Here is a 26,896-nt window from a genome sequence, read left to right as displayed (position 1 = left end):
AGAGGCTACGTGTTAGTGTAGATGTAGAATATTTGTATTGTCACAGTGAGTTCAATTAGACAGTGCTGCTACAGAAAGTTGAGTCAGGGAAGCCATGATCCAGTAACCTTTAATTTCTTTTATGCGAAACTTGAATACATGTGAATTTACTTCTGCATACTTTTTCTATATTCCTTTTGAAGATAATTAGGACAAAGAGGAAACTGGGTGTGGAGCAGGAATAAGGATTTTTAAGTCTTGGGATTGGGAAAGGAATCCGAAGCAAAGTAGCCTTGGCTCTTAGAACTGTACTCCAGCATTGTTAGGGAATAGGGAGCCCAGGTATATTTGTAGGAGGAATTCAGAGAGCCGACTCAGAATTTGGTCTGAGTTTCATTGAGCTTCCCTGCTTAAAGGTTGAAAGTTAAGAAGTAGTTTCTTTAGAAACAGGTAGGAATTTGTTACATAAAAATTACCAAATGTCTTATTTCAAGCATCCAAGTTTTTTTTCTCTTGCCTGACCCACATTTTTAGTTTTTCTAACTTATTATATCTTAAAGACATAAAATATTGTGGTGTATAAATGTAGAATGGGAGCAGTCAGAAAGTAATTTTCCTTTGGGATGTGAAGGCCATATATTGGAGAAAGAATACCTTTAGAATGAATGTTACATGCAACAAAATTTTACATTTTTTAAAATAAATTTATTTATTTATTTATTTATTTATTTTTGGCTGCGTTGGGTCTCTGTTGCTGCGCGCGGGCTTTCTCTAGTTGTGGCGAGCGGGGGCTACTCTTCGTTGCCGTGCGTGGGCTTCTCATTGCAGTGGCTTCTCTTGTTGCGGAGCATGGGCTCTAGGCGTGCGGGCTTCAGTAGTTGTGGCATGTGGGCTCAGTAGTTGTGGCTCGTGGGCTCTAGAGCACAGGCTTAGTAGAAAGTGTTCACAAACTCTGGGGAGGGAAAACATATCTAGTGGCAAATAAAAACTTCAATCTGTTTATCCCCTACTTTTCTCTATTCCAGAGATGGTACCACCATTTACTCATATCCACAAGCTGAAAACTTCAGAACAGTCCTTCAGTTTTCTTTTTATTGTGCTTCTAACTCAATCCATTAGTGAATTTCACCTTCAAAATAGATTCCAAATACTCCCACTTTTGTCATGTCTGCTGCTCCTGCTCTGAACCAAGCTGGCATCATTTTTTGCCTGGACCACTTTCCTAACTCGTCTCCCAACTTCCATTTTTGTTTCCCTGCAGTCTTTCTCCATGTTGTCCATAGCAATCTTTTAAAAACTTGAATCAGATTATGTCCTTCCTTTCTTTAAAATTTTCCAGTGAATTCGCATCACACGTAGAATAAAATTCAGAGTACTTAACTGTGGCATCAAGGCCCCACACACTCCCCCTTCTCTAATCGCATCTCCTTACACTCTTCCCCTTACTTGCTGTACTCCGGTCATGCAGATCTTTCTTGTGTTCTTAAACCACTTCAACCACATTCCATTCTTGGTGTATTTGTACTTATATTACTTTTTCTTGGAGTGTTCTCTCAGATCTTCACATACTGGCTCTCTTCATTCTGGTCTTAAAGACACCCTCCCTGACCACCCAGTACAAAATAGCTCCCCTTGTCCCTCTTCTGTCTGTATAATTTATCACACTCTGAAAGTTTGTTGTGTGTATTCCCCACTGGAGTAGAAGCTGTGTCGAAGCAGAGTCCTTGATAGTCTGTTTATCATGCTGAAGAGCACCTGCCAATGCGTAGTAGGGGCTCAACAAATACATTGAATTAAAGAACAGATTTTGATTTGAAGCCACAGAACAAGAGTGGTGAGTCTCAGTTTTCTCATTTAAAAATGAGATTAAACCAGAAGATTTCTCTGGGCTTTGGCAACTCTGATATTTGTTGATAGTAAATCATTGGGAATTAATAGTATAAATATCTTTGGGGGACATGGAACATATTGTAAGTTAGACAGAATAGTAACATACTTCAAAATATGTAAAGCAGCCCAAATTTGAATTCATTGTGGCAGTTAGAGGTTTATTAACTAGGTTTGCATATTGAATTATATATCTGACTGAATTTAGGTGCTAAAATCGTTTGTTCTTTGTTTAGAAAAATAGAGTAATTTAACTCTTTTTTTTTTTTTTTTTGCTAAGATGTAAGAGGTCATTATAGATTATTTTGTACCAGTGGTTTTTCTTCAGTTGTGTTTAATTTTAATTTTCTGTAAGATAAATTTTTCTTTATATATAAAAATAATGCTTCTAATCCTTCTATCACAGGAATTACATCTTTGAGAGTTTTAGTTTCTCTCCTGAAATTCTTCTTTCACATAGTTTGTCCTCTTGTCCTTTAAAATCTTTAGCATACGTGTAATAGCAATTTTAAAGTTCTTTTCTGACAATTCAAACATTTGGGTCACACTGGGTCTGTTTCTATTGACTTTTCCCCTCTTGATCTTGAATCATAATTTCCTATTTCTGTCCATGGTCTTACTTTTTTTTATAGACTTTATTTATTTATTTATTTTTTTAGATATTAAGCTCCCTGTGCTTGCTTCACTAGCTTTATTTATTTGTTTGTTTGTTTGTTTATTTATTTATTTATGGCTGTGATGGGTCTTCGTTTCTGTGCGAGGGCTTTCTCTAATTGCGGCAAGCGGGGGCCACTCTTCGTCGCGGTGCGCGGGCCTCTCGTTATCGCGGCCTCTCTTGTTGCGGAGCACAGGCTCCAGACGCGCAGGCTTGGTAGTTGTGGCTCACGGGCCTAGTTGCTCCGCAGCAGGTGGGATCTTCCCAGACCAGGGCTCGAACCCGTGTCCCCTGCATTGGCAGGCAGATTCTCAACCACTGCGCCACCAGGGAAGCCCTAGACTTTATTTTTATAGAGCAGTTTAAGTTTATAGGGAAATTGAGCCTACGGTAGAGAGAGTTCCTGTATACTCCTGCCCCTACATATGCTTAACATTCCACACCAGAGTTGTACATTTGTTGCAATTGATGAACCTACATTAACAAATTATCACCCAAAGTCCATAGTATATATTAGGGTTCACTCTTGGTGTTGTACATTTCATGGGTTTAAAAGATACATAATGACATGTATCCAGTAATGTCATACAGAATAGTTTTTCTGTTCTCCCCTGCTTCATCCTTGCCTAACCCCCGCCCCAGCCCCTGGCAACCACTGATCTTTTTAACTGTTTCCAAAGTTTGGCCTTTTCCAGAATGGTATGTAATTGGAATCATACAGTATGTAGCCTTTTCATATTGACTTCTTTCACTTAGTATTATGCATTGAAAGTTATTCTGCATCTTTTCATGATAGCTCATTTCTTTTTAGTGATGAGTAATATTTTATTATCCTGATGTATCATAATTTATTTACCTGTTCACCTACTGAAGAACATCTTGGTTGCTTCCACATTTCGGCAATTGTGAATAAAGCTGCTATAAATGTCCATGTGCAGGTTTTTGTGTGGACATACATTTTCAGCTCGTTTTTGTAAATACTAAGGAGTGCAAATGCTGGGTCGTGTGGTAGGAGTATGTCTAGTTTTGTAAGAACTGCCAAACTGTTTTGCAAAGTGGCTGTACCATTTTGCATTCCCACTAGCAATGAATGAGATTTTTCTGTTGCTCCACATTCTTGTCAACATTTGATGTTGTCAGTGTTCTGGGTTTTAGCCATTCTAATGGTTGTGTATTGTATCTTACTGTTGTTTTAATTTGCATTTCCATGGTGACAGAATAGGGAGCATCTTTTCATATGCTTATTTGCCATCTGTATATCTTCTTTGGTGAGGCATCTGTCCAGGTCTTTGGCCCATTTTTTAACAGGTTGTTTGTTTTCTTATTGTTGAGTTTTAAGAATTCTTTGTATATTTTGGATAACAGCCCTTTATGAGCTAGGTCATTGTAAATATTGATATCTCCCAGTCTGAGGTTTGTCTTCTCATCCTCTGGACAGTGTCTTTTGCAGAGCAGAAGTTTTTAATTTTAAGTTTAATGAAGTCCATCTTATCAGTTCTTTCTTTCATGGATTGTGCTTTTGGTGTTGTATCTAAAGAATTATTGCCATACCTAAGGTCATCTGGATTTTTCCCTTTGTTATCTCCTAGGAGTTTTTATAGTTTTGCATTTTACATTTACATCTATGGTCCATTTTGAGTTAATTTTTGTGAAGGGTGTAAGGTCTGTGTCTAAATCCTTTTTTTTTTGCACGTGGACATATAGTAGTAGTTCCAGCACCATTTGTTGAAAAGACTGTCTTTTCTCCATTGTATTGCTGTTGCTCTCTTTACCAAAGATCAGTTGACTATATGTGGGTCTATTTCTGGGCTTTCTATTCTGTTTCATTGTCTCTTTGTTTTCTTCTTTCACCAGTGTCACACTGGCTTGATGATTGTAGCTTTACAGTAAGTCTTGATGTCCAATAGTGTTAGTTCTCTGTTCATTTTCAATATTGTGTTAGCTATTCTGACTTTTTTGCCTCTCCATATAAACTTTATTTTTTTTTTCTTTTTGCAATAAAATTTCTTCTTTTGCCTGAAGAGTTCCATATAAACTTTAGAATCAGTTTGTCAATATCCACAAAATAGCTTGCTGGGATTTTGATTGGAATTGCATTGACTCTATAGATCAAGTTGGGAAGAACTGACCTGTTGACAATATTAAATCTTCCTGTCTTGCCTTGTAAGTTTTTCTTGGACATTGGACATTGTGTATAAAAGAACACTAGCAACTGAAGTAGATAATCAGATAATTCCCTTCCCTGCCCCCACCCCCCCGCCCCCTAGCCAAAGCTTTCCCTTCTTTTCTGTCTGGCAACTACGTTAAGGGGCTGATCTCTTAGATTTCATTAGGAGTTGAGTTGGGTTGAAATTTTAGTTATTCTATCCATTTGGATTTTTAATGTCTTAAGGTTGGGATCAGGTGCCTCTCTCCAGCAGAGGTTGAGGATCTAAACTCCACAGTACACAGATCTCTCTATACCTCCTAGCGCCACTCAGCAGATGTCCCATGGGAGAGAGTTGGTGGAGAATTACCTCTGTGTTTCGCGCTCCTCCAGATTTCAGACTTCCATGTCAGCTCACTTATGACCATTAAGAATTTGATTGATTTTTCCCTGTCCCAGTAGGAGACTTTTCTTGTTCTCTGCCTGTGGCAATCCTGCTCCTCTAAGACACTGATTGGTCAATGTCTTAGGGATAAAAATGGCTGCTGGTCTCTGCTCACCTAGGTAGGGCGGGTTCATCTTTGGAAATCAGTCCACAGCTCTTCATTGCCTTAAAAAAAAACATGCTTTTTAGTTTATTGGGTGTTTTCTTATTACAGCAGGACCAGTGATCTTTTTATGACCTTCTTTATCTTAACTGGGAGTGGAACTCCCAAAGATATACATTTTGAGAACATTTTTCACTAATGGATTTGGGACTTGGGGTGGAGTGGAGTTTGGGCCATGAATTTTTTAAAATCATGAGTGAAACAGAAGAGGTCAGTAGATTTGCTCACTAAGCCCAGATGACCTTGAGATGAGACTGACATCAAATGAAATATTTCTTATATACTGGGAGATTATTGCTACAAGTTGAAAAGTGCTTAATTGATGAATCCTAATAAAGGGATGTTTTGGATTCCTTAGTATTTGCGAATGACAGGAGAGAAAAGAATCTCATAATTCTTCATTTGACTTTTAGTTAGGTCTGACCTGAGTTATACCTTAAGAGAAATATTATTCCTATAGTAATAGATTTGATGATGTAATTACAGAAGTTTTCTTAACTGACACAATTGGGAAAATTGGGTCAGTTAATCAAAAAAGTTGATTCAAGTGTAGATCCTTAGTATCAGAATACCCAGCTAATAGTAGCTTAAATCATAAGGATATATGTTTTCTTAAGAAGAAGTCTGGAGGTACGTAGTCTTCGGGTTGTTCCATTCAGCAGTTCAACAATCAAAAAAATGTTTTTTAAAAATACCCAACATGAACACTGGGTATTTCTCCTTCAGTGCCCTCCTCTCCTTAGTGTGTTGACTTTTTAGCTTCATAGCTGTAACTTCATGGTCCATAAAGTAAACTTCTGTAGTCCAGATACCGTGTTCAGATTTAAAGCAGGAATGTTGGTTGGAGTGGGTATTCTTTCAAAAAGAGTCCCTCAAGTGGTTTTTTCCTTTTATCAGTGAAGAACAGCATTTTTCCAGAAGCTCTTGCAAAGTTCCCTATGTCTCATTCACCGGAACTGGGCCTGGTAGCTCCCCTTAGCTGCAAGAGAGCTGGGAATGCAAGAATCTGTCAAAAAGAAGTAAGAGAATATGATTTATTATGCCAGTGGTTCTCAAGGTAGGGGAATGGGGTGTTTATTACATAACTTCTGTTAGGTAGCATCTGGAAATATGTGGAGAATATTGACATTTGGTGGGCAGGGTTTAGGGGTACTAAACTTTTTGCAGTGCGTGTGACAGTTCCAAAGAAGGTAGAATGTCTAGCCTAAGGTGCCAGTAACAGCCCTGTTGAGAAACACTGGACTATTTGGACTTTATTGTTGGAAATACACATATTACCGCCCCAAACAAAATGGTCAAAAAAAAGAATGGGAGAGAATGGCTTGGGATGGGCAAAGAACAATGTCTTCTATAGGGTCATTACACAGTTTAAACATTTTATTATAATTTGAAGCCTATCAATGTATGTTAAGTGTAATTGATGGGGGGAAGCTGCTTCTTTGAGTATGGATCCTCTAATTAGTTTAGCTTTGTTTTTTTTCCTCATATAAATCACACCCATAGCCATCCTTTATGATGTACTTTTAAAAAAATAGAGGAAGAACTTAAATATTGCAGAGCAACCTGAGAATCTGGGTATAGAATTGTTCTTGTTGCATTTCTGATTTTTAAAAGAGACTTGGCCTATTTGCTTTTTTCCAGAGTGTTCTGCCTAACTTTCATTAAAACAATTATTTTTGCACTCGTTTTTTAAAGAGGAGATGCAGACCCAAATACCTGTGCTTTTCTTTTTTTATAAAAAAATAAGTTTATTTATTCATTTATTTTTGGCTGCCTTGGGTCTTCGTTGCTGCGTGTGGGTTTTTTTTTTTCTAGTTGCGGCGAGCGGAGGCTGCTCTTCGTTGTGGTCCACGGGCTTCTCATTGCGGTGGCTTCTCTTGTTGCGGAGCATGGGCTCTAGGTGCGCAGGCTTCAGTAGTTGTGGCGCACGGGCTTTAGAGTGCAGGCTCAGTAGTTGTGGCGCACGGGCTTAGTTGCTCCGCGGCTTGTGGGATCTTTCCGGACCAGGGCTCAAACCCGTGTCCCCTTCGTTGGCAGGCATATTCTTAACCACTGTGCCACCAGGGAAGTCCCTGCACTATAATTTTGTCAGTTTATTTGATTGCATTTTATAGTTAAAATAATAAATAAATTGGCATAAACAAGTTTAGGAACAAACAAATGACTCTTGGTAATCACGTCACTTAGTTTTGGAATTCCAAAGTAGTTGTTTACTGTTTGACAGTCAGTGTGCCCCAGGCATCAGCTTCTGTTACCCAGGGAAAACTAAGCATTGGTTAGTCCAGCAAGTTGATTAGGTGGACATCATTTAAGAAAGTTACTGCCATGTATTAAAATATCTAATTAGGTGAGCTCTAGACTTTTTTCCTGAATTATAAATTGGGTGACTTTAATAAAAACCAGACTTCATCACTTCTGTTTCTTTTAGATTTTTGTTTTTCTTAATCAGAAGCTATTAAAACTCCAAGTAGTTTTAAGATTCTACCATTTTACCCATGAAAATGTTTTGCTGTTCAGAACATATTAAGCACCTCTCATAAAAACCTATTTCTTAGAACTTAGATTTTTCTCAGGAAGTGGTGAAAACTATAATTTAAAAAAACATATATACACATGACAGGGATGTTAGAGAAATGGAAAATAACTGTTGAAAACAGATGTTGCTCTGTAAATCATTGAGTTCCTTCCAAAGTAATTTTAAAAATTGTATTTCAGAATCAGATGGTCCTTAGTTATGAAAAGGCATTATTGAAAAAATTTTCTTATATACCATTATTGTATTACTTGCAAGAAAGAGCATTTAAATACTTCTCTTTTTAACATGTGCTTTTAAGAACATTTGTTCTTCAAACCTCCATTGTGGAGAAAATTTTCCTTTCACATTTTTTTCCTTAAAAAGATTTTAATTTAGGTGAATTAAAGGGTGGCCTTCAAAGTTTTTATTCTTCAACTCATCTTTTAAAAGAAAATTTATAAAAGCAGTATGTGTACCTGGAAATGGAAATTTCCAGAATTGTAAGGTATAAAATGAAAAAAAAAAAAAAGCCTCCTTTTTCCCTCCCCTATTTCCAGTCTCATTCTCCACTGGTTAAGCACTTTTGTCTTTTTCAGTGTTTCCAACATTGTATGTATAGCTTATATGTATATATATATATCTCAAGCTGTATATAAATGTGTTTTAGTAAAATCTTCTTTTCCCAGTTTTTACTAGTTATATTTTGATGTTTAGTTTTGTTGATTGCCTTTAATTTTAATATTTATAAATGATATTTGACTCCTTGGTGACTGCACTCTCCCCCTCTTTACCTTCCAAATTCTGTCAGGTATAACTAAGTTTTGTAATTGTTCAGAAAGTATTATTTAATTCACTGTAACTTAGTGAAGTAGTTTTCATTCCTCTTTTATGGATTACAAAACTAAGACAGGTTAAGTTCTTGGTTTTACGAATAGAGGCTTTAGTCCTTCAGGCACACTCCAGCGTTTCAAAAATATTTATTGGTTACTTAATTTTCAGTGCTATGACTTGGGCTATAGTGTGTGTCAAACGAAGTCTTAGTCGTTTTGGAGCTAATGGTCTATATTTATAGTAAGTCTCATTGTAGGCCTCAGCAGTCTAGTCATCCCAAAACTCCAGATCCCTGTAGCTTAACCCCTGGATCAAAGAAAATTGGTCATAGGATACAGGATTTATCAAAACAAATAGTTTTACTGGAGGAGTAGAAGCTTTTAGGGCTTCTAGCTTCTGTTCAGTTCAAATATTGCAGAGAATGAGAAAAGTACACTGGAGGAGATCCTGCTATCATAGCATACCTACAAAATGAAAAGTCTATAAAACATCTTTAGAATTGAGTCAGATTTTTCTAAAATAAAACAAATTCTTGTGTATATTCTTTGATTTGTGACTCAATGAATTAAAAAACCCCACTGTGTCATGGGACTTTCGTTTTTCTGAATACCTTCTTTAAAACTATGAAAAATTAACTTAAACAGGTTGGCTGGCTTTTAGTGGTTAAGTCATTTAAAATGGGAAGCCATGAATCTTGAAATACTCTAGTAGTAGTAGCTAACGGATTTGAAGGTTAACTTCAGATAGCATTGTGCTTAATTTTGCTTTAATAGACTGATTATATCATTCATGCCTGGTTGACTGAACACAAATCAATATATAAGATATCTTCATGTTTTTTAATTCCCAGAGGAATTTTTTGGGGGTAAATGAATTGATACAAATTAATTTATTTTACATTTAAGAGGGAAAAGAAATGACATTAGTTAAGGTCTCTAAGCATTTTACCCATATTAAACTCCTCTTAGTTCTTTTAGCAGATCACTAAGTAGTTACAATTAATTTATAAATGAGGAAACAGCAGAAAGAAGGATATGTATTTTGCTTGAAATCACACAGCTAGTGAGTGACGTAGTTGGCTCTAGGGTCCATGAGTAATAGACTAGGTTCTTACTATTTTATTTGAATTTCAACAAAATATATTGTGTGTACAATAAATTTAGCTCAGAAATAATTGACCCCATCTTCAGTGCTTGTCCTGACTCACAGCTCCCAAAACCTTTGGAATTTCCTAAGTGATGGGAGAAAGTGTCTTTTGTTACGTTAACGAGATGACCTTTGGAACTCACCCAAGGACGGGGTGTTGTTTGCCAGTGGAGCCGACTACAGAGGGTTGGAACTTTCAATTCTCACACCCTGATCCTGGGGAGGGGAGAGGGGCTGGAGATTGAGTTCTGTTACCAGTGGCCAATGATTTGATCAATCCTGCCTCTGTAGTGAAGCCTCCAAAAAACCCAGAAGGACAGGGTTCAGAGAGCTTTTGGGTTGGTGAACACATGGAGATTCGGGAAAGGTGGTGTGCCTGGAGAGGGCATGGAAACACATCTTCATCATTATTGTTGTTAATACAAGATTATTTTTGCAAAGTATCCAAACATGAATTAAAACCAGCTGCTTGGGGGTAGTTAAAGTATATTAATACTTCTATTATACCATTTTATTAAAGTAGAAAAAACAGGAAATACAGATAAACTAAAAGGAAAAAAATTAAATCACTCAGATAACCTCTGTTTATATTTTGGTGTATGTCCTTGCTGACTTTTAAAATATTCATAAGTACACATTTACGTTTAAAATTCATTTCAACAAAATATTTTTATATATTTCAAGAGTCTATAATTTGTTTCTCTTACGCAGTTTTTCTGCAGTTTTTTATGCTTTCTGCCTTGGGTACTGTCAAAAAAAGCATGTGACCGAATTTTGAATGAGTTAATTTTAATTTACTTTTGTTTCTGAAGACTTAAAATTTTAAAAAGAGATGGTGTTTAGAATATATCTATTTCAACATATAAAAAGTGTTAGACTTGCTGTCGAACTAAAAATGTCTGTTTTTCAAATTCCTCTAGTAATTTTAAGTAAAATTTTAATTGAAATACAACATGTAAAGAAAGGTACCCAAATAATGAGTGCTCAGCTTAATGGTGTAGTTTTGCAAAGTGAACACCCACATGACAAGAAACACCACTAGCATCTCAGAAGCCGCTCTGTGCCCCCACTGCAGTCAGTGCTTTTCCCAGCCTCAGGTCTAACCACTCTGCTGACTGGATTCATTTGACATTCATTTTTCACTTCTGAATAAATGGTATTTGAGCAAGCCTTGGGCCTTGGGCACAGTTTTGACAATGGGTGATTTGAACTTTCCAAAACAGTCTACCCCATCTCGCCCCCGATCCCCACCACCAAACAGTGAGTCCCCAGGTACTCATCACTTAGCTTTAACAAGTCACAATTCATGGGAAATCTTCTTGCATCCAACCCTCCTAATTATTTTAAAGTGAAACCCAGGTATCACATTATCATTTTAGTGGATATTTTTAAATATGTATTTTTAAAAGATGAAAAGATTACTCTTTTTTTTTTTTTTACCATAAACAGGATTTAAAGAGTATAACCACACCTTTAAAAATATCAGATATTCCCTCAGGGTTCAGAATCTCCCCAAATATCTCGTAATTTTCTATACTGTTTGAATTAAGGTCCATATGTTGCATTGGTTGGTATGTCTCTTAAATCTCTTTTAATCTAAAGTTTCTCCCTCTAGGTCTTTTTTTTTTTTTTTTCCTTGCCATATTTGTTGATAATTTTTTTGAAAAGCTGGTTATTGGTTTTATTTTTCAGGGTATTCTTTCATGGGTATTTCCATTCAGCCTTTTATGAAAGTGATTAGTATGAACGTATATAACTTGAACGCACAGATCTAAATGTTTGGTTGATGAATTTCAACAATTGTATACATCAATATATTCACCACCCAATGTATTTTGTTTTCAATTGTAATCTTTTTCAAATGGAAAAAGAGGAAAAACCCCTTCCATTCTTTAGACTCTGAAGTCTAGAGTAACTACAGTGGGGTTGGGGCAAAAAAAAAAATCATTGATTGCTATCAGCAGTGTAAAGCGTTCTGCTTTTCAGTAGCCGGATGGGTGAATTAAGAATATTTGGGGTTTGGAAAATACCACTTGCTAGCAGAGGGATATGTGTAACATGTTAGAGCTAAAGGTGAAAGGTGTAAATGCACTGCATTGAAATTTATATCTTTGCAAAAAAGCTGTGGCTATTTGGTTCTTCCTCTAAATTGCATTTACCCTTCCCAAAACCTCCACCTCTGCCTCAGTTTCAAGTAGCAGACACATTTCATCTCATCTAAGTATTCTAAAGATAGGAGGATCATGTGGTTATTGACTCCAGGAAAGAGTTAACTGCAGTTGAAGCATATAAATGTCTTTAGTATCTTATTTGACAGATATTAGCCAAATTGGTTCTTTCATCTTTGCCTTGTCCAGGATTTGAATTTATTGTCGTATTTAACTTTGGGGACTTTATTAATTGTGTTTTCTTAAAGTAGTACATGGATTTTAGTTTGATGCCATTAGGAAGGTAGAGTGGAAGTTACTAAGAGTTACTGAGTGGCTACTCTCTGTGAGGTATCATCTCTTAAATGCAGTCCTCTAAACTCCTAAGTAATGTATGTGATGACAGCGATTTTGTCCATAGCCTAGGTCAGGAAACAAGGAGAGTTCCAGTGATTCGCCCAAGACCATGTAGCTAGCAACTACCAAGAAATGGGATTTAAACCCTGAAATTTTATTCCAGAACTCTTAAAAAGTTTTCACTTAAATATGCTGTCTTCATGAACATTAGAAACCTAAGCAGTAATAACTCTGCCCTTTGCAATTCCTGCTTCTTATACATGTACATGAAAAAACAATCATATTTAAAACATTTTAAAAAATTGTATCAAATCCAATTGTGATAACATTTCCTGTGTGAACACGCAAGTCTCAACTTGTTTCAAGAGAAAGTTTTGTACTAAAAAGTCAGTAAAGCAAAATAATGTATCTAGTGCCTACGGTGCAATATAATGACGTTAGACCAGTATTGTTATTTTTAAAGACAGTAGGAAAATAGCTTATCAAATTATCTTTAGGTAATTCAGTTCAGGACGTATGACTTTGTTATAAGTTGGGGTTACTTAAATTCTAGCTTTTCATTGAATTTGTCGTTTAGTTTTTAAAATGAAAAGTCTCCATTTTCATTTTATGTGAAATAGATTTATTTTTTAAACTTTTCCCAAAAATAACATATTAATGTAAATTTGTTTTTAAAGAGGGTGATATCTTTTATGCCTTTTTAAAGCATTTACCTATATTCAAGTCTGGATATGATTCAGATTTCGTTTCTAGTTTGAAAAAAATGACTTCTGTAACTATTGTTTCTGCTCCTTTTTTCTTCTCAAATCTTGGGAACGCATTACCATCATAATTATAGTCTGAATTTTACTTTACCTTTGGGTGCTCTGTTTTTTAAACAAATTCTGATTTTAAATACTTTAATCCAAATTGTGATTTATACCAAGTTTGTTTCTAGACTTTTTGTCCCCAGCTAAGATCCTGCCCTCTCCCAAAAAGACCATTCTGGATTATTTAAGAAAATCAACCTCCTTTCAGACTTGCCATAGTATTTTTAAAAATATAGTTGCCTTTTTCTTGGTTTCATTGAGCTTTAATATTCTCAAACAAATCTCAGAAAGAAGGTGCTGGTTTTCTTTAATAGAAGTACATATTGCTTCTTGAAAGGCATTTTTATTTAAAGTTGGTTGGGTAAGACAAATGGAACAACCAGTTAAGCTCATTCCTTCTGTACTTACTTTTAACTTCAAAGCTCCTAGTTTTAACCTCTGGTTCAGTCCCATCTTACTAGATTTAAGTGGCTTTTGTTTTGTTTTTTTTTTCATGCAGGTTCTGCTCATTAATCACCACGAGTGTGGATCTGAAGAAGAGTTTATTACCTCTCTTTTTTTGAGTATGTTTAACTTCAGATACACACAACGTAGCCTCTCCTTCCCTATTAGATTCTTAGAAGGTAGTTATATTTTTATAGTATCCTTCTTGTGACTTTGATAGTTGTGATCAATAAGAATAAAAACTATTCCTTACATATTGGGCTACTGCATGCAAATCAGTTCATTTAAAACCTCCTGGAGGTCTTTGGCATGCCAGACATAAAACCATGAGTGTTTGTTTGTGGAGGTAACGATGTTCCAAAGAAATTTAAGACTTTAATTTTCTTATCAAGAAACTGGGTGAGTTATCCTTTAGGTGCTGGGAATCACTGACCTTAAGGGGCTTGTTTTTGGTGTGTCATTTTCAAAATTAATTTAAAATGGGAAATGATAAATTAGAAATGCTGTTGTGGTATTAGATCTCTGAATGAATAATAGAGAGAAATTAGCTTGTATTATACCTATTATACAAATCAGCTGATTTATCATGTCTCATTAAATATTAACGAGCATATACTTTTCCGTGTCTGTAATTTTTAGACACATTGATATATTTTTCTTATTGTACATGAATATGATGTATGAAATGTGATAAATAAATTAATTCTTTTTTTTAATATATATGTCTAGGGTTGGAAAAAAGAAAGAATTCTAGCTGAATATCCTGATGGCAGGATAATAATGGTTCTTCCTGAAGACCCAAAGTATGCCCTGAAAAAGGTAAATTTCCAGTGAACTTTCACACAGAATGAATAGTATAATTTTGCAGCTAATTTTAAGAGTATAACTTATTGCTGGCAGAGCACATTTAAAAACCAGTTCTGAAAACAAGAAATAAGCATTTAGTCACAACCCAACTGAAAAATTATGCTTTAACTTTGTAGTGTATCTAGCATAAGTGAAATGAATTTTTAGTGGATTGATTGATTACTGTCTCATATTACCAGTAATTTGAGTGATGGTATGAAGGCATAGTAATGAATAATGCCACATAAGTGATTTCAAGAATCAAAATTAAAATAAAAATCTGAATCATAATTTATAAAACTAAAATTAATAAATGTCATTTTATTCTGAGAGTAAATTTCTAAATAAAAGCTTATTGCAGAAGGGGATATAGTAGTAGATCATAGTTATCCTTAAGTTAAACATGAAGTAATCGTAATCTTAAGGTAGAAAATCAGATATATTCTGATTTATAAATGTAACGGAGAAAACTTAAAATCCTCTTATCTAGTGTGAGCCAGGTTTTAGTCCAATTTAGGGTTCAGAGAAATGAACCAGAGAGATAATGAAGTCTGGAACCATTTTATTTATATAGAGTACCCTAAATGTCAGGAGGCCATAGGACAAACTTATTTTTAATGAATATATTAATTACATTTTCAAATAATATACTCAAAATGTTTTTCCTCCAGATGCTTTTTCAGAAGTACCTCATAATGTAAAGCAATGGGTCTGACTGTTTATCTGAAAAACTTAATTAAACTAGAGTGTTTTCAACATATCTAGAAACACAGGGAAAGTAGTTTATTTACTTTTCTCAGGTTAATAGTTGGACCTCTTTAGATTTAGGAATACTTCACCTGAAAGGGAGGTTGAAGAAAAACACTTTGAACCTGTTATTTGAAAATATAGCTAACATTCCACTTACAGTACAGTTGATCCTTGAACAACGGTTGGGGGAGGCAGTGTTAATCTACATATAATTCGGTGTGCTAGGTTCCTCTGTATCTTCGGATTCAACCAACCATGGACCATGTAGTACTGAAGTATTTACTATTGAAAAATATCCATGTAAAAGTGGACCCATCCTGTTCAAACCTGTGTTGTTCAAGGATCATTTGTATACGTTTATCCTGTGGTTCCTGACTTTTCAGGTACCCTGACTATATAACTGAACAATACCCGATACTCAAATAAGCCCCCATGTTACCACTGCTGAACAGTATAGACAAGTAGTATTTAGAATGGCACATAAACCTGTCTTGTATTTGAAACATTGATCCTTGCACAGAAACAAATACTTGTTGAATTAATGTTGGATTAGTAATTGACTAAATGAAAATTAAATTATGGAATTTTTGGAATTCCAACTGTTATCATTTGGAAATGCACAGTGGGTACTTTGCTTTACTGCATGTGGCGTCCAGACATTTCTTACCAAGACTCCACAGGAAATTCTAATTTCCTCATTTTCATTTCTCAGGACAGACTCTTAGTAACCTACAATTCAGTATGTTACTGGTTAGTAACCCATAATAGGTTAAAAATTAAAATCTAAGGAATTGTGAGTCATTTGCCTTTAGGAACTGAGTCAAGTATTGTATTGTGGGATATTGTTTTAGGATTAAGAGGACTTAAGTTTTCATCACTGAATAAGAGATGTATTACATGGTATTCTGCATGTCAGAGGTGTGAGTACTTAACCCTCTTAGGTGTTATTTGCATTTTAAACTTAGTGTCACAAATGAATGTTTATTGGACTGAATATTTACAGATTATTTTTTAACTGGGGAAGGAACTAATGTTTGAGTGCCTACAAAAATCTTGACTTTGAGAACCTATAAAAGTTTGAGCTTATCGTATTTGACCTTGACCACAATTCTAGGAGGTAAACAGAAAGAAGCAGTTTGATGCCATATTAACATTATAGGTTCAAATCCCAGAAATCCCAGCTTTTTGGTTCTAGATGTCCCATATCTGACATGGGAAAGTTACTTTTGAATTTTATTTCTTCCGTATGCAAAAGAAACTATAAGCCTCTAAGAGGTGTTGGATTTAAATGAGATACTATTGATAAAGTGCTTTGCATAATGTCTGGCCTATAAATGGTTGATAAGGAGTAAACATTTATGTCTGTCCTCTGTGTTCACCTGCATTTTACTGATGAGAGTACTCATTAAGCCTTGCGAAGAAGAAAAGCGTGGCTTGCCTGGCGAAGATTCCAGTGAAGTTCTCTCCAATACTCAAACCCATGATCCTTCTAATGGGAAGTCTTTGTTCTTATTACCTATTGTAGGAGCTCTCACTCCTGTTGTTCCCAGACTGCTGGGCTTGACATTACTCTCCATTCTTTCCTCCTTTTGCAAATTGGTCCACAGGGCTTGAAAAACATTTATTGGTCAGGACAGTCATTCAGAAGCACTCTTCAGAGGATATCCTGCTTGGAATAATATACTCAATTTATTGAACTGAAATAGTATATTTTTACATATATAAAATGCTTTTGTTGTTAAAAAAAATATTGTTCTTTATTTGGCAGGTTGACGAGATTAGAGAGATGGTTGATAATGATTTAGGTTTCCAGCAGGCTCCACTAATGTGCTATTCCAGAACAAAAACACTTCTCTTTATTTCTAATGACAAAAAAGTAGTTGGTTGCCTAATTGCAGAACATATCCAATGGGTAAGTGATTTTTAAAGAGTGGTCGTATGTAGTATGGTGTTTAAAGAGTTACAGGAATAACATAATCCTGGTAAATTTTTCAGCATTTTATGTAAGGAAGAGTATGAATGCAAGAATTCCTGTGTGTAATTCTTTACTACAGTGGAGTTGTATCTTGCATGGGAATTAGTTTCTCAAGTCAGTATAAAGTATAAGAGAAAAATTCTATAAATCAAAAGTACTATTAAATTTTGTTCGGGAAGTTTCCTTGTTGGCTGCTAACGTAATGTCTGTCTCAGTCCCTTCAGCACTGGAATAAATCAAGGGTTGGCAAATTACAGCCTGAAGGCAAAACCCAGCCTGTTTTTATAAAGTTTTATTGTAACACAGCCATGCCCATTTGCTTACATATTGTCTGTGGCTGCTTTCACACTACAAAGACTGAGTTGAGTAGTTGCAACAGAGGCCAGGTATGCTGCAAAGCCTAAAATACTTATTGCCTGGCCCTTTATGAAAAGTTGCGCACCCCTGCAGTGGATCACCATTTCTTTGGTTGAGCTCTAGATGAGGACTTGGCTTGTGTTTAAGAGCCAAATTGTGCAAAAAAACAAACAATAGTATCTTTTAGTTGCCTGCAAGTGTATGCTTCATCATAAAATTTTCTAATAAAGTACAAAGTCGAAACAAATCTGCGTGAGTTAATTTCCATATGTTAAGCTGCATTAAAAAAATTCAACCTGAAATTGTGTAGTTTATGAATCTTGCTGTTTGTAATTACAAATTTGATTTAAATAGCTGACAAAGTAGTTTGGAGATACAAATTTGATATAAAATGAATAACTCATAGAAGCTTGCCATACTGTAATTGAGTTCATTTTTGCATAGTACAAATCGTGTGGGTTTATTTTTTCATTGCAGTGGATTTATTCTTTGCTTTATCATTTATCCGCTTGATAGGTCCCTGAGTCTTGATTGTCCCACTTTTAAGAGATATGAACAATGTCATGCTTGATTTTCCTGAATGCCACAGTGCTTTCAGTGTGTATTGAATAACTGTTGTGTGTTTAAGGATTGTCCTTAGCAACTCACCTCCCTTAATTTCACTCCAACTAGCATGATTTATTACTCCTGAGGAGGGTTAATAGTAAGATACCGACTTGAGGGAAGTATCAGTTTTTAGACAAAATTGATGATTGAAACAAATGAAGTTAATTAGATGAGGGAAATTAAATATTTGAAGTCAGATTTGCACAGTGACAAAGATATTTGCAAATTTTATGATAGAGCATTCTTACATCTGTTTGGCAAATGACTAAGCATTAAAAGAAATTGCAGACATCTGTCTTGTTTTTGACTGTTTCTTACAGTGTTTTTTTTTTTTTTTGGCTGCGCTGCATGGCTTGCGGGAGCTCAGATCCCTGACCAGGGACTGAATTGGCCACGGCAGTGAAAGCACTGAGTCCTAACCACTAGACTATCAGGGAACTCCCCACCCTTGTGTTTTTTAAATTTTTATTCTACCTAGTTCCAAAAATGACTTGTAGCAGTGTTTAGATTAGAACATAGTTGTGTAATATTTGCTTATTTGTTCTTTGTTAACTCTCACTTGTGTTGTCTGATTGTTTTAACTTGTGTACCATGTCCCATCAGAAGGCTAGCCATGTCCCTTTTTGGCCACTAGACTGGCAGAAGAGATGTATGTTTTTTTAGAGTATTTATTTATTTTTTTAAGAGGTAGGAGTGTAGGGAAAGGACCTTTTTAACTCTTGATTCCTCTGCCATCCCTCATCCTAGTTCCTGCACAGCTGTGAACCCTAGAACTATGGCAGCAGCCCCAGAAACAGTTGTGACTGCCGAGTTCTTAACATGTCCTTTTGCTGGTCCTAGGATATGGGAGGTAGAGAAAATTAGCATTCAGTTCCTATTATGTGCCAGCTGTGATGGCAGGCTGCTTTGTATATATTTCCTTATTTAATCTCAGCAATTCTCTGAAGGAGGTGGTGGAGAGTTCCAATTTACTGGTAGGGAACCCAGAGCATAATTAAGTAACTTTATCTCATGGTCACATAACTAGTGAGAACAGAATGTAGATCTAGGTCTGTTTATTTCCTAAAATGAGGGTGAAAGCGTTAAGTGGTTCCCATAGTTTGTTAAGAAGCCAGACAACAGTAGTGACCTCCTCACTAAGGTCAGTACTAGACAGTTGCTTAATAATATTCCCACTTTAAAATTCTCGCCCCTCCAACAATGTCTGTGTGTATAGTGGAGTCACTTTGCCATGCAGCAGAGACTGACACAACATTGTAAATCAACTATACTCCAATAAAAATAAAGTTTAAAATTTTCCCCCTATTTTGCTACATATAGGGCTACAGAGTTATAGAAGAAAAACTTCCAGTTATCAGGTCAGAAGAAGAAAAAGTCAGATTTGAAAGGCAAAAAGCCTGGTGCTGCTCAACATTGCCAGAGCCTGCAATCTGTGGGATCAGCCGCATATGGGTGTCCAGCATGATGCGTCGGAAGAAAATTGCTTCTCGCATGATTGAATGCCTAAGGTAACTTAAACGTAACTCTTCAAGTCATTTTCAGTAGTTTAGGATTTAAGCAGAGTTTTATATAAAGATTGGCATTTAGTTAATCTTAAATGTGTAACCTTTATTTATATTAATTTAAAATCTGCATAAGATTGTCAGTATGTTGGATCTGTGAGTGCTTTTTATGTGAAGTTAACCTGAGGGGGAAGAAAGCACTATTGGTTAAGTATTATTAAACCATTTTAACTTTTTTAATTTGCATCTATGATATCAGGCCAAAATAACCCACTTATTTCAAATTGCGTTCAATATTAGAGAATTTTAAAGATAACCAAAGAAGTATGGGAAGTTTCTTGGGAGTTTAGCTTTTGGGAAAATTTGTCTTAAGAATAGTATTTATAAATAATCTAAATCTCTTAATAGTTTTTCTTCTTGCTTTTATTGCTTGATTTTTAATCAAAGGTATAAAGGAGAAGATTCAGAAAATTACGTGTTTTTTGCTCTTTAAAGCATCTTTGCTAAAGGATTAATGAAAGAGGTTTAAATTAATCATGCAAATGAGGTTTTTTAGGTTCGTCTCTTGTGTCTGTTTATTCATAGAATACCTATCTACTACTACTTATAGGTATAGCTTTCAAAATAATCCATTATTGTTATAAGTGAGATCCTAAGACTCTTAAGTCTCTTCGAGCCTTACTGTGTTTCAGGTCTCTCTCCCTTATTTTTATTTCATCAATGAGTAGTGATCCAGAAGGGCTTAGATCTACCTACCCTTCTCTTGACAAGAGGCAGGTCTGTTTTTAGCTCTTTCAGAACTAAACCTGGAAAATGCAGCTGATTAAATAATTGTCCTAAATGAGGGTATTGTCCCTCCTTTAAATCTTGTAAAACTTAGGTCTTGTCAAAACCATAAGATGGTTCTAGTTTATAAAAACATGAAACATTGTAGTCATTGTGTTTGTTCTGTGTGATACTGAGATTGCCACTCTAAGCTTCCTGTTAAAACCATAGAGGTTTCTAACTTTTTTTCGTTTATTGTTCCTTTATGTACCCGTCTCACCTTGTTACGATTACAATATGAAAATTCTACTAATAGTCTATATCCTGGCAAAATTTAAAACATTTAAAAATAACAGCTTTATTGAGATATAAGTACATAGCACAAAATTTATCTTGTTTTTAATTAACCATTTTTTCTTCCAATTTTATTGAATTATGATTGACATACAACACTGTATAAGTTTAAGGTGTACAACAAATGATGTGACTTACATACATCATGACATGATGATCACAATAAGTGCAGTGAACATCCACCATCTCATATAGATGCAAAATTAAAGAAATAGAAAAATTTTTTTCCTTGTGATGAGAACTCTTAGGATTTACTCTCTTAACAACTTTCATATATAAATAACACACAGCAGTGCTAATTATGTTTATCATGTTATACATTTACATCCCTAGTACTTATTTATCTTATAACGAGAAGTTTATACCTTTTGACTGCCTTCATCGAATACCCCCTCTCCCCAAATCCCCACCTCTCGTAACCATAAATCTGATCTCTTTTTATGAGTTTGTTTATTTGAAGTATAATTGACCTACAACACTATGTTAGTTCCTGTTACACAACAGTGTTTCCGTATTTCTGTACATTTCAAAATGGTCACCACAATAAGTCTAGATACAGATATGACACCATACAAAGATATTACGTAGTTATTGACTATATTCTCCATACTGTGCATTTCATACCATTGACTCATTTATTTTACAACTGGAAGTTTGTGCCTCTTAATCTCCTGCACCTATTTCTCCCTACCCGCCTCCCACCCCTGCCTTCCCTCTGGCAACCACCTATTTGTTCTGTGTATCTATAATTGTGTTTCTGTTTTGTTATGTTTGTTCATTTGTTTTGCATCTTAGAGTCCATGTATAAGTGAAATCATACAGCATTTTTCTTTCTTTAACTTATTTCACCCTCTAGGTCCGTCTGTGTTGTTGTAAATGGCAAGATTTCATTCTTTTTTGTGGCTGAATAATATTCCGTTGTGTGTTTGTTTGTGTCTGTGTGTATGTCTCTGGTTGTGTGTATACACACAACATCTTCTTTATCTATTTATCTATTGATGGGCATTTAGGTTGCTTTCATATCTTGTCTATTGTAAATAATGCTACAATGAACACAGAGGTGCATATATTTGTTTTAATGTGTATTTTTTTTCCTTTGCGTAAGTACTCAGGAGTAGAATTTATATGGTCATATATGGTAGTTCTATTTTTAATTTTTTTGAGGACTTTCCATACTGTTTTCCATAGTGGCTGCACCAGTTTACATTTCTACCAACTGTGCATGAGTGTTCCCTTTTCTCCACATCCTCACCAACACTTGATATTTGTTGTCTTTTTGAAATAGCCATTTCGACAGGTGTGAGGTGATACCTCATTGTGGTTTTGATTTGCATTTCCCTGATGATTAGTGATGTTGGACATCTTTCCATGTGCCTGTTGGCCCTCTTTTTGTCTTCCTTGGGAAAATGCCTTTGCAGATTCTCTGCCCATGTTTTAATCAGGTTTTGTTTTTGATGTTGAGTTGTATGAGTTCTCTGTATATTTTGGGTATTAACTCCTTACTGGATATATCATTTGCAAATATCCTCTCCCATTCAGTAGGTGGCCTTTTTGGTCATCTTTTTAAAGTGACACTTCACTGGGTTTTAGTATATTTAGAAGGCTGTGTAACCATCACCACTGTCTAATTCTAAGACATTTCCTTCAGTCTCCCCAAAACCTGATACCCAATTTCCCCATTTCCTTCTCCCCCAGCTTCTGGCAACCAATAATCTACTTTTGTCTCAATAGATTTGCCTATTCTGAACTGTATTTTTTTTTTAATGTTTATTTATTTATTTAGCTGCATCGGGTCTTTGTTGTGGCATGTGGGATCTTCATTGCAGGATGTGGGATTTTTCGTTGTGGCGCATGTTGTGGCATGCGGGCTCTTCATTGTGGCATGGGCTTCTCTCTAGTTGTGGCGTATGGGTTTTCTCTTCTCTAGTTGTGGCGCAGGCTCCAGAGTGCATGGCATGCAGCCTCTCTCGTTGAGGAGTGCGAGCTCAGTAGTTGTGGCGTGCGGGCTTTGTTGCCCCGCAGCATGTGGGATCTTAGTTCCCTGACCAGGGATCGAACCCACGTCCCCTGCATTGGCAGGCGGATCCTTAACCATTGTGCCACCAGGGAAGGCTGTGTATTTTTATTTCTCTTGGTTAAGAGAGAAGTACTTGCATATGTATATTTATTTTGGTACATACGTAGGAGAATTGGGCCATATGGTAACCATATAACATTTTGAGGACTTGCTGAACTATTTTGCAAAGTGGCTGCACTGTTTTACAGCTCCACGAGCAATGTTACAAGGGTTCTAATTTCTCCTCATTCTCACCAACACTTGTTATTATCTGTCTTTTTAGCCATCCTAGTGGGTATGAAGTGGTTTTTGATTTACATTTCCCTAATGGGTAATGATGTTTATTGGCCATTTATATATATCTTCAGAGAAATGCCTATTCAATCAATCCTATGTCCATTTTTAAATCGGTTCATTTGTCTTTCTCTTGTTGAGTTGTAATAGTTCTTTATATATTCTGGAGATGAGTCCCTTATCAGATACATGATATGCAAATATTTTCTACCATTTTATGATTGTCCTTTCATCTTCTTAGTATTCTTTGAAGCACAGAAGTTTTTAATTTTGAACTCCAAATTACATATCTTTTTTTCTTGTCACATATCTAAGAAACAATATCCTCATCCAAGGCCACAAAGATTTAGGCCTGTATTTTCTTTCAAGAGTTTATAATTTTAGTTCTTATATTTAGGTCTTTGATCCATTTTAAGTAAATTTTTGTGTATGATGTGAGGCAAGATCCAACTTCATTCCTTTCAATGTGGATATCCAATTGTTCCAGCACCATTTATTAAAGAGACTTTTCTTTCCCATTGAATGGTCTTGCCACCTTTGTCAAAAATGATTGATCGGGCTTCCCTGGTGGCGCAATGGTTGAGAATCTGCCTGCTAATGCAGGGGACACGGGTTCGGGCCCTGGTCTGGGAAGATCCCACGTGCCGCGGAGCAACTAGGCCCGTGAGCCACAATTACTGAGCCTGCGCGTCTGGAGCCTGTGCGCCGCAGCAAGAGAGCCCGCGATAGTGAAGAGGCCCGCATACTGTGATGAAGAGTGGCCCCCGCTTGCCACAACTGGAGAGGGCCCTCACACAGAAACGAAGACCCAACACAGCCAAGAATAAAAAAAAAAAAAAAGATTGATCATAAATGTGAGGGTTTGTGTCTGGACTCAGTTCTATTCCATTGGTCTCTTATGCCGGCAGCCCACTGTCTGGAATACTGTAGATTTGTTGTAAGTTTTGAAACAAGGAAATGTGAGTTCTATAAATTTGTTCTTTTTTAAGATTCTTTTCACTATTCAGTTTCTCTTGCATTTTCATATGAATTTTAGGACCAGCTTGTTAATTTTTGCAGAGAAGCCCAGTATAGATCAATTTGGAGAGTAATGCCGTTTTAGCAATATTAAGTCTTCTGATTCATAAACGTGGGATGTCTGTGTTTACTTAAGTAGGCTTTAATTTCTTTCCACAACGCTCTATAGTTATCATTTTTTAGGTCTTGCATGTCTCTAAATTTAATCCTAAGTATTTACTCTTTCAGTGTTAATTGCAAATGGACTTGTTTTCTAAATTTCATTTTGAATTGTTCATTGCAAGTGTATAGAAATACAATTAATTTTTTAATATCGATCTTATATCCTACAGACTTGCTGAACTCATTCTTTATTAGATCTAATAGTTATTTTGTGAATTCCAGAGGATTTTTGTATATAAAAGATAATGTCATCTGTAAAAAGAGATAATTTTACTTCTTCCTTTCCAACGTGGTTGCTTCTTATTTCTTTTGCTTGTCTAATTTTCCTGTTTTAATAGAAGAGGTGTGAGCAGACGTAGCCTTATTACCCTGTTCCTGATGTCTGAGGAACAGTTTTCAGTCTTTCTTTTACCATTAACTTTGATGCCTTTTGATACTCTTTTATCAGGTTGAGGAAGTTCCTTCTATTTAGAGTTGTTGGAGTATTTTTATCGTGAAACGGTGTTGGGTAAATGTTTTTAAAACTATGATTGCTTTTATAAGACAATTATTTTTAAGTTTCTAGAATATACAGCATTACCTAAAGTCTATTTAAATTTTATTTGACAGGTTTTTCCAATTTTAATGATTAAAAATAATATACTTTTTTTTTACCCTTCTACTCTTCCCCCCCCCCTTTTTTTAATAGGAGTAACTTTATATATGGCTCATACTTGAGTAAAGAAGAAATTGCTTTCTCAGATCCTACTCCTGATGGAAAACTGTTTGCAACACAGTACTGTGGCACTGGTCAGTTTCTGGTATATAATTTTATTAATGGACAAAATAGCACCTAAAATAAATTCATGCCTGCAGTACAGAAGACATCTACTGAAGAGAATGGATTGGTTGCTGACTTTAACCAGGAACTAGGGCCATTTTTATTACAATGAACTCAGGACTGGCAACAACTGTAAGGTTGTTCCATTTTCATAAAATTGGAAAAAATGCAGTAATTGCTTATTGTTGTTTTGTTTTTTAAAGAAGATATTTTATTATCTTTTACAGAAATTTATGATTGATGTATTTTATCTATAGTTAGACATGTTTACATGCAGCAGATAATTGTTCATAGTGGACTGAAACTAATGCAAGGACTATGGTCTCAGTGATAAGTATATTTTGAAGTTCTTAATTATGGAAATATACCAGTGTAGCTTGGTACTGTATTTTTTTATATTGATCTGCTGATACCAGTTATAGTTTTAAAGACTGTATTTTCAGAGTGGAAACCGATGTTTTTGCAGTATTGCTCAAGGAGGGAGTGATGTGACCTGTTTAGGAACTCAAAGCTAATTCGTAAAGGGTCTGGTATATAATTTAAAAGAATCCTCACAAAAAAGCAAAGCCGAACTTTTTCTTCCATTTCTCTCTTTCCGCTTCTTGACAGCAGCAAAAGGTGGAAGGTGGAAAAGAATTGAGGCTTTCCTTCTTGGAGAGCTGTAAGTGACTAGAATTAGAATGGTACCCTCTAGTGTATTTATTCTTTCATTCTGGTTTCACTTTTTAAAATAAATGGCAACTGGCACACTTCAGCTGTTAACAATCCCAAAGAGATTTATAAAAACCTGGGGAATAGTTGCAAGCTAAATATGGAGGACTTGGTATCTGCTTCGTTACTCCTCAGAAATACTACACTGGGTATATGCCCTCATTATTGGACTTCATTTTGATACTTGTCTATCCTTCATAGTGCCCTCTACTTTTAAAGGGTTTATATGTTGAAAAACTGCTGTGGCCTTTTATGACCTGTATATAATGTAGAATAAAATAATAAAATACTTGATAGCTTTTTCTAAGTGATAAATGTGATAATGGTGTATTATTATTGTGCTTTTTCAGGAAGTTTGTTAGTTTTGATACCTTGAAATAAGATTAAAACACTGGCTTCTTAAAAGGTAGTTTTCACCAGTTTGCCATAGGATAAGTATATCAGTAACATCTCCAAAAGACAAGATCCTAACATGAGAATTTTCTGCTCTTTCAAAGAAATAAAGAGCCATGGCCCAAGAGTGAAGCGCCACCGTGATTTAACGTAGGTTAATTTTATGAGCTGAAATTAAAACCAGCGAAAAATTAGGGCTTTTAAACTATGATTAACAGACAGGTATATATTTTATCACCCTTAGATGTGTGCTTTTAAAATTAATAGAGTGGTGTAAGGCTCTGTAGTCTTTATAGGGTGGAGTGGTAAGGCAGTGTAAATATTTCCCTCTGATTCATCATGCTGGTCCAACTCTCAACACTGCTTTTCTCTTTGGGCTTGAGACTCTTCTAGTTATCCCTGGTCTCAACGTTTGCCTGACAGGGACCGTAATTTTTTAAAAACAGGATGAAATTTTCAGGTGTAGTGTAGATGTCCCAGTAACTGTTAATCTCATAATACAGGCCCAATTTCCATATAAGCAATAGTATGCTTCTTTGGGGAGCCAAACTTGGTGGTTTCAAGGGGACTTGGGAGTAGAGAGGCTATATTTATTGGTTGGTTTAAAGGTTACCATTAGTAGGAAAACGGTTTCTTTTCATGTTTGTATTAAAGACACAGCCCCTCAAATAAGTTTTACAATGTAGCTATTTCTCTAAGAACAGAATTATTAATCATATTTAACATTTGAATGTTTGCCATGTGTCATACCTTGTGTTTAGTGA

The 26,896-nt window shown here is 35.6% G+C and overlaps 1 protein-coding gene across 4 annotated transcripts in view; it reads left to right on the top strand.

The window, feature by feature from the left end:
• Positions 1-26,054, top strand: part of ESCO1 (establishment of sister chromatid cohesion N-acetyltransferase 1) — a 65,855-nt gene extending 39,801 nt beyond the window's left edge. For 3 of the 4 annotated variants that reach the window (XM_059893802.1, XM_059893804.1, XM_059893803.1), the window contains 4 exons: positions 14,254-14,343; positions 16,889-17,032; positions 19,379-19,566; positions 24,897-26,054. In XM_059893802.1, the coding sequence (XP_059749785.1) occupies positions 14,254-14,343; positions 16,889-17,032; positions 19,379-19,566; positions 24,897-25,044 (570 nt within the window). In that variant the 3' untranslated portion in view covers positions 25,045-26,054. Of the gene's footprint in view, positions 1-13,579; positions 13,704-14,253; positions 14,344-16,888; positions 17,033-19,378; positions 19,567-24,896 lie in introns of those variants that run through there. The other variant, XR_009497170.1, reaches the window with a different exon arrangement.
• The last annotated feature ends 842 nt before the right edge of the window (positions 26,055-26,896 follow it).

The sequence above is a fragment of the Balaenoptera ricei genome, chromosome 14 (genome assembly GCF_028023285.1).
Source record: "Balaenoptera ricei isolate mBalRic1 chromosome 14, mBalRic1.hap2, whole genome shotgun sequence".
Lineage (NCBI taxonomy): Eukaryota > Metazoa > Chordata > Mammalia > Artiodactyla > Balaenopteridae > Balaenoptera > Balaenoptera ricei.
Note: the sequence above shows the minus strand (reverse complement) of the source record. Positions and strands in the feature narration are given on the sequence as shown.